Source organism: Rhinopithecus bieti, unplaced genomic scaffold, assembly GCF_001698545.2.
Source record: "Rhinopithecus bieti isolate Rb0 unplaced genomic scaffold, ASM169854v2 scaffold_13014, whole genome shotgun sequence".
NCBI lineage: Eukaryota > Metazoa > Chordata > Mammalia > Primates > Cercopithecidae > Rhinopithecus > Rhinopithecus bieti.
Genome location: NW_016807364.1, coordinates 708,627 through 717,426, shown reverse-complemented (window position 1 = coordinate 717,426; position 8,800 = coordinate 708,627). Strand labels below are relative to the sequence as shown.

At 35.3% G+C, this 8,800-nt stretch overlaps 1 protein-coding gene across 1 annotated transcript in view; it reads right to left on the bottom strand.

The window, feature by feature from the left end:
• Positions 1 to 8,800, bottom strand: part of TAX1BP1 (Tax1 binding protein 1) — an 89,214-nt gene that overhangs the window by 75,840 nt on the left and 4,574 nt on the right. Inside the window, exon 2 of the mRNA XM_017881470.1 lies at positions 5,746 to 5,914. Within this exon, the coding sequence (XP_017736959.1) occupies positions 5,746 to 5,907 (162 nt within the window). The 5' untranslated portion in view covers positions 5,908 to 5,914. The remainder of the gene's footprint in view (positions 1 to 5,745; positions 5,915 to 8,800) is intronic.

Genomic DNA, 8,800 nt, shown 5'->3' with positions numbered 1-8,800 from the left:
TTAAAACCAGAGGACTTTTTTTTTTAAACAGAAAATGAGTGGAATGAGACAGGACCGAAGGGGAGACCAAGGCAGGAAAACAGAAGGAGGAGGAAAAAAATTTGAAAAGGAAAAGGAAAAACAAGGAACAAAGAAACAAAAGCTTGAAACAGGATATTCAAGAATAAAATCACTGTTTAGATCCACCTTCTAATCAGGCAACTTAGTTTTTCATGTGCTTGGCAGCAGGATGCAGTGAAAATAGTATCTTATCGGGAGGTTTTGTTTGTCTAGTATAGGGTACGTCATGCATTAGCAATGTGACTTTGAACACATCACATGACCACTCTGCACTTCCAATTTCCTCAACTATAACAGTATCTCGGAGATGTGAGAATTCCAATCAGAACAGTATCTCGGAGATGTGAGAATTCTAAGACTCTAAAGTTTAAAAAACAAAAACTCATGGACTTTTAATGTTACTACAGTAGTCATCCTTTATCTAAGGTGTCACTTTCTGTGGTTTTAGTTTCCTGAGGTCAACCAGACGCCAAAATAAGTAAGTATAGTACAATAAGATATTTTGAGAGTGAGAGAAACCACATTCACATAACTTTTACTCTGGCTGTTTGGTTAAGTGAAAGATCTGATTATTCAAAATTAGCAACAGAGTTGCTAATGATGCAGGCCAGGTATCAGGTAATATAACAATTACAGTTATAATTGTTCTATTTTTAGTTATTGTTGTTAACTCTTACTGTGCCTAATTTATAAATTAAACTTTATCATAGGTATGACTGTATCAGAAAAGTACAATGTAAACAGAGTTCATTACTACCTGTAATTTCAGGTATCCACTGGGGGTCTTTAACTGTAAGGTAATTTAATTTGTACTAAGCACAAATCTAAACATACACCAATTCCTCATGCTTATGTACTTACACAACTAAGACCAAATCAAATTCATAAACACAAAACAGAACAAAACTCAAATATAATGTAACATATAATGTTTTACTGCAATTAATGTTGGTTTAATAATAAAGATATGGCATCAGGTGCAGTTCTTTTTATTTTTTTATTTGAGACGCAATCTTGCTCTGTCGCCTAGGCTGGAGTGCTCTAGTGCAATCTCTGCTCACTGCAACCTCCACCTCCTGGGTTCAAGCGATACTCATGTCTCAGCCTCCTGAGTAGCTGGGATTACCAGCACGCACCACCCACACCTGGCTAATTTTTGTATTTTTAGTAGAGTCAGGGTTTTGCCATTTTGGCCAGGCTGTTCTCAAACTCCTGACCTCAAGTGATCTGCCCGCTTCAGCCTCCCAAAGGGCTGGGATTACAGGCGTGAGCCACTGTGCCCAGCCTGCATCAGGTGCAGTTCTAAATCTTTTCCTGTAATTTTACTTCAATTCTGAATCTTTTACTGTAATTTTACTTCAATTCTGTCACTAAAGAAAATCCACGCTGAACTTATTAGCAACTCTGTTGTTAATTCTGAATAATCTGATAGCTCAACCAAACAGCCAGAGAATAATTATTGAATGCCAATTTACATAAGGTTCAAATCTCAGCTCCAATGTGTAATGGATAACTTTGAACAAGTCACTTTAATCTCTGGACCTCAGTTCCATCATCTGTAAAATAGGCAGTATAATGCTCAGATGAGAGGTGAACGTATAAAATAATAAACATAAGTTATATGTTTATTTTCATTATAATTAAAACGAATCAATCAATACTGCAGAGGGAGTAAAAAAAACTAAAAGGAACAAAAACCTCCTACTCAGTCTATATCCCTTGTTTGGCTTCACTCATTTCCCTACCCAACCTGGACTTCACTAACAATCATTTCAATAATATACTCAAAACCACCATAGTATCCTTTGTCCTCTTCCCTTCCCATTCCCACCCTTTTCCAACACCCAGTTTGAATGACAGCCACTTCTGGCACTCTTGACACAATTCCAAATGCTGAATCTCTCTGGAGAAAGTCATAAAATTGCTGCTTAGTAATCTTCTGGTTAAGCTACTCCAATTCCCTGTGACATTCTTCCACAGTAGCAAGGACAATTATCTATACTCAAGCCCTCCCCAACTTTTAACACATGACCTTGCTCCTCCTTACTGAGACGCCATAGAATGAGTGCCAGTCCTAATTCAATTGACTGTTGACATATCCTATGAATTCTATTTATGGATTATTACGCACAACTTACTTCCTTCTCCACTTTAGGCTTTCACTATCTCACATAGAAAATTAGGATAGTCTAAATGTTCTCTTTACCTCCATTCTCTTCAAATTCCAATTTATCATACTCAGCACTATAAGATTAAGCTTCACGTCTAAACTTTATTACTCCTTACTTAAAAACTATCCCTCAAATATTAAAACAATCTACAACATGATCCAAACTAACCTTTCCCATCCATCTTCTAAAACTGGTATCTGCAGCTGGGCACAGTGGTTCATGCCTACAATCCCAGCACTTATCAATCCCAGCACTTATGTAGGCTGAGGCAGGTGGATTGCTTGAGCCCAGGAGTTCGAGACCAGCCTGGGCAACATGGCAAAACCCCGTCTCTAGAAAAAATAATAATAATAAATTTTTAATTGATAGCTGTCCCAAGCAAATCAAATTCCTTAACACTTTCTCAAGCATACCACTTTCCCATCTTCATTCCTCCTCCCTTACAATTGCTACCCAGGCACTCTCTTCCTGCCTGCTTGTCAATATGGTGTCTATCAAAATCACTTTAGAGGGCAATTTGCTGTACACATAAAGTGCTTAAAAACATACAATGCCATAAACATGGTGATTCTACTTCCAAGAACTTACCTTATGAAATAAGTAGACAAAATGAAGATAGGTAGACATTAATACTTTATTACGTATTAATGATAAGCATTTAGCAACAATGTAAATTCCAATAATAAGAAACTGGTTCAACGAATATATACACACACTATGATGCATCAGTAGTATGTATGTATATACTTATGACACACACATTATGCATGTGTATAATTATTTGTAATTTTATTACATGTAGCTATATACCATTATGTTAACAACAGTTAACACTAGGTAAAAGTGTTAAGCATGATTATTTTCTTCCTTGAGCCTTCCTGTATTACCTGAAATTTTTACTACATGCTTGAACTTCCTATTGAGTTTTAAAGTTTTATCCTGGCAAAAGGATGGAAAAGTATTAAACAGAAGATTTTTTTTCTTTTTTGCTGAGAGAAAACTTACAATCCTTAAAGTGCACAATGAAAGAAGTATAGTTCAGCATTACCAAAGCAAAAAAGCAGCAGCAGGAACGACCAGAAATGAAGCCGGAAATTAAATCTTATACAGGAGCCCTGTATGACTCTAGGTTATTTGGTCTTGGCATTATTCCATAGATGATGAAGAACCAATGAAGAGTTTCAAATAAGAGAAAGACATGTTCAGGTTTCCATTTTACAGCTTATATAGAGCAGTTAAAAAACAAAGGTTAGAGGACAAGAATAAAAGTGGGTAACAGGTGACCTATTGCAATAGTCTTGGTAAAAAATACAGAAGGCATGAACTAGAGCAGTGATATTAAGAATTTAGAAATATGTAAGTAATAAAATGGTTAAAACTGATGTTTGGATTTGAAGGGAAAGTCACAGGCTTTCGGCTGTTAAAAAATGAAAAAATACAAGAAATAAAAAAGGAGTCTGCAGGAAAAAGGTAATAATTCATCTTCCTGAAACATAATTTTTCAAACAACCCATACATATACAAAGACTTCCCACTGCCCTTTAGAAAAAAGTCTATAAACTGTCTAACACTGAAGGTCTTTCATAGACAGAATGAAACTTATCTCCAATCTCATCTTCCACAACTTCCCTAACTGAAGCTTATGCTGTAAACTGACTTACTCATTCTCATGAACATTACCACCTCCGAGCCTCTGCTTTTACAGATTCAGTATCCCTTATCCAAAATGCTTGAGACCAGAAGTGCTTTGGATTTCTAAATTTGTCATCAGATTTTGGAATATTTGCATTATACCTACTAGTTGGGCATCCCAAATCCAAAACATAAAATGTTCCAATGAGCATTTTCTTAGCACACATGTCAGCATTCAAAAAGTTTTGGATTTCAAAGCATTTCAGATTTCAGATTTTCAGATTTAGGATGTTCAACCTGTACCACTTTCCTGCTGGAAATGCCCTTCTTTTTCCTCAATCACATTTCTGTTTTCTTCCATTCTGCTCTGTTACTACAGAAAACACCAATTCTCAATCAGTATCTTTAACTTGATACCAGTATCTCCCATAAAATCGAAACTACTACTGAGGCCAGATGCGGTGGCTCACACCTGTAATCCCAGCACTTTGGGAGGCTAGGACACGGAGGATCACTTAAGCCTAGGAAGTTAAAACCAGCCTAGGCAACATAATGAGACCCTGTCTCTACAAAAAAAATTTAAAAATTAGCCAGGCGTGGTGTATCTATAATCCCAGCTATTTGGAAGGCTGCAGGGAAAGGATCACTTGAGCCCAGGAGGTCAGGTTGCAGTAAGCCACTATCCCACCACTGCACTCCAGCCTGAGTGATAGAATAAGACCCTGTCTCAAAAAATAAGAAATAAAATTTAAAAACTACTACTGATTTCATAAAATTGTTACAATGAATGTTTCTCCATTGTGGGATCTGACAAGCCTAAAAAACTGACACAAAAAGTAAATAAATGGTAAATAACTACAGTAAATAACTATTATGTTGTATTCAAAAACATCAAGAAATGAGGAATTCAAAGAAAGGAACTAAAAGTCGTTAAATGCCAAAACTTTGTTTTGTCCAAATGTTTTTCTGCCTTCCCATCAGGCTGGACTTTTACTTCTAGACACTTTCAATGTGCCTAATTTCTAGCAGCTATTCATTTCTTTCTTCCTTGTTGTTTAACTTTATACAGATTAGACAATCAAAATATCAAGCCCATAAAAATCCTAACTAAAATAAAACAAACAGATTCTGAGGAAGAATACGGAATAACACAGGAGAAAAGTGAATGTGTTTTACTGTTTGGACATTCATGACATTATTTTGACTGCTCAGAGGACACTCTTATGTTTTGGTTTTCCACTACATTCTGAAGAGTTAAAATTGCCAGAAAACATCCTGCATAGTGAGGTGTACCACTGTAATGATCACTTTTATTTTCAAGAAAGTATTATACAAACATAAGAACTGGAAAACATAAGAACTGGAACTCCTGCCATCAAAGAGTTTACTATTCAGTCATGTTAAACAGAATACTTTAAAACTGTGTAATACAAACAGAATACTCTTAAAACTGTGTAATATAATCTGAGCAATATTTAAGCCATGCAGGACAACAGTAGAAGGGATAATAACATGGCTGTCAAGCTGTATAAAATTAATTTCAAATGACTGGAAAATACAGTAAATAATATAAGAACCCAAAGAAACAGATCATTTTTTTTCAGGTAATGAACAGAGAAAATAGGAAAAGAAGATTCTGAAAAAATTTTCACAAGTCCTTAAGTGAAGGTAAACTTTTTGATCAGAGAGAGGAAAATCTGGTGAAATGGAGTTCCCAACATTCATTTTATCTACTCCCCACTGTTAAATATTTCATGGTGATGTTTACAAAAATGAGTCTTATTGCAGAATTAAGAAAAGGCAAGTACAAGCTACTTATCAATCTGTTTTAAAGAAAATTAAAAGTGTTTACATGGAGAACATATTCAGAAAGCTTTCTTACCTTGAATATACCAACCCAATCTTTTGGATGTGGATGAATATATGGAGTTAAGGTGTAATGACATTCCAGGTGTGCATTAGGAAGGTAACTCTTGGCCACATTTTGAAAGATGACATGGGCAAAGTTGGAAGTCTGCAATGGGACTTCTTGAAAGGATGTCATTGTGAATCTGAAACAAGTAATTCATACAAGTTAAATTATACCAACTAAGAATAAACTTATGCCTTCAGAAAATACATAATATTTAATATAAATTTCATGAATATTTGCATGTCATAATTAAGAAAATATATACTTTGTAAATACTGCAACTTCTTAAAATATGATTAAATGTAAAATACAGACAAACTGGAAAATAACTAAAACCCATTTGGCTCAGAAAGTTATATGGGCATTTAAAAGTTAAAAAACCAAACCAAAAATTCAACTCTCCTGGAAAGCCTAGCCCTCTGCTTCTATCTGAATCAAAACCAAATGAATCAGAGCTGTTTTTGTGCACATGCTGCCAATATAAACCTCCTGGCTCCTAGTAACAAACACTAGAAACAGAAACAAGGACAATTAAAAGTCAGTATTTTATTGGCTATGGGTCAATTAACTTTTCCTTCCTATGAGAACCCTTGAGCTTCATCATTTTCCTCCCTAACCTAGCCCATCCCATTCATCTCTTCCCCTCTCCCTAGGTTTTGGGATCCTATAACTAAACCTGATGCTAACATCTCTGTGCCTACATTCCTGCCCTTCTAAATCCCCTGGACCAGCATTTCTCAACCCTGGTTACACATTAGAATCATTACGGGCCTTTAAAAAAAAAATAGATGACAACGACTTTCTGGGAGTGGGGCCTGGGAGTGTGTGCATGTGTGTCTGTCGGTGTGTATATGAATATACATATCCCTGCCCCCACATCTCCCCAAGTAATCTCAATCCTGTATGCAACCAGAAAAGAGAACCACTATCCAACAACTTAAGTCTCTACTACTAACTCTCACTCATTTCCACAGATCCCAGACCCAGCCTGTCTTCTTGGGCTTCTGGTACAAGCTTGTTCAAATCTCTCAAACTATGTAAAATCTTAGCTGGTCTACTTGAAATGGCTCAGCTTATTTGTTCTTCTCTACCTATAAAAAAACCTATCATTTCATCCTAGGTCCAATGATCCTACTTCGACTGCTAGTATTCATGTACCCTTTCCACATGTTTACTGATTAAAATAAACTTATATTTAAAAATAAAAATAGAAATGTAGTGTTAATAAAATACATACTGTTGAAAATCTATTAGAGATTCATGAACGCTCACTGGCTTAGTAAACACCAAGCACTGTATGGCAGATGAATGGTGAAAGCAGATTATAAAAACTGCAAGATCCAAATGTTTTCCCTATTTTGTGCTCTACTTTTGAGAAAACAGAAACAAATGAGGATTTACCCAAAAAAGCAACCTGCAGAGTTTGTCACAGGCTCAGTACAATCACTAATTCTACAATACACATAAGAAACTATGACTGTCCTGACCGCACTTGCTTGAGTCATTAAACAGGCATCTCTGTAATAATGGGGAAAACTGGGGCAAGATTTTTGCTAACCAAATTAATCTAATTTACTTCACAAATCAATGAAGTTTCTACAGAGCAAGCACAGCAGTAAGGCTCTACTCATATTTTAGCCATTAGTAAGAAGGCTTATTGCTAAGATCGGAAACAGTGTGCTTTTACAACTGTTTCTTTTGCTGACCTGTTTGAAATACTAAGGCAAATTTTTAAAGTTTTGTAATAATAAGCACTTTAAAAAATACCAACTTTCTTCTTATGTCCCCTCTGCTTCTGTTACGGCCAAAGTCCTGCTTTACTGAATATAATGAATATCCCAAAAAGAGATTGTTAATCATGAACCTGGAAACCACTGTAGAGTATCAGGCTAGTTGTCAGCCTCTCCCTACCTGAGGTTTGCAAGCATTCCAAGATAAAGAGTATATTCAGTAGCAATCTTCCTTTACCTCTGCACTAACAAAGGGACTTTGCTACCAGCAACCATATTTCATGGAAAGACTTAGCTATGTATCTAAACTACCTGGTAAACTAAAGCCATCAGAAAAATGAAAAGGTAGCATTTACAAACACTGGAGAACTCTGCCTAAAATAACTGAAGGTTCTATTATTTTGTTTCTTTGAGTTGTCTGAGCTAATTTGGGCTTCCAGGGAGGTCATATTAATGAAGTCATTAATGATAATCTCTTTTCAAGTCAGTGGCTTCACAAAGAGAAAAAAAACACCAATTCCAGTTCTTTAAAAAAAAAAAAAAAGTCACTACTGGTTATAAGATACCAACAAAAGAAACTATAGCTAAATCAACTGAACCAACAACTATTAGATACAACTACCAAAACTGAATCAAGAGAATATTTTTCTATGAAGCGAGTGAACAGTCACACTTCCTTTGAGAAAGATATTCAGTATGAAGGAAATAAACTAGCTTAGAATAAACGTCCCATGTTTTTAATCAAAACCTGATTAAGGATAATACTTTTTTCTTAAAATTTAACATGTCATTTCCTAAAATAAACAACAAAGCTGTAACAATTTTTTTTATAAGACAAGGCAAAAGTGTTTAAACTTCTGTTTACCTCAATTAAAACAGTTTTTAAAAATCCACAATCCAACCTCATACTTTTAGTTCACTGAAGTTTTTGAGGTACAAAATAGCACATAGGTATACATATATGTATTTGTATATGTTTACAAATGCATCAAAAGGAACTCAAGAAGTATACACTATAGAGTTAATAGTCTTATAAGGGATGTGTGTAAAACAAGACTTCAGGACTTTAAATTTTACATCAATTTATAGTTTGAATTTTACAAGTATATATAAATGTATTATTTCTATTGTTTTAAATAGCCCTATTAACCAGAAATTCCATTTTTAAACCCTCCCCCGAATTTCACATTTTCTCATAGAAAACACTAGTATTTCACTTTAAAATATAGTATTCACGCCGGGCGCGGTGGCTCAAGCCTGTAATCCCAGCACTTTGGGAGGCCGAGACGGGCGGA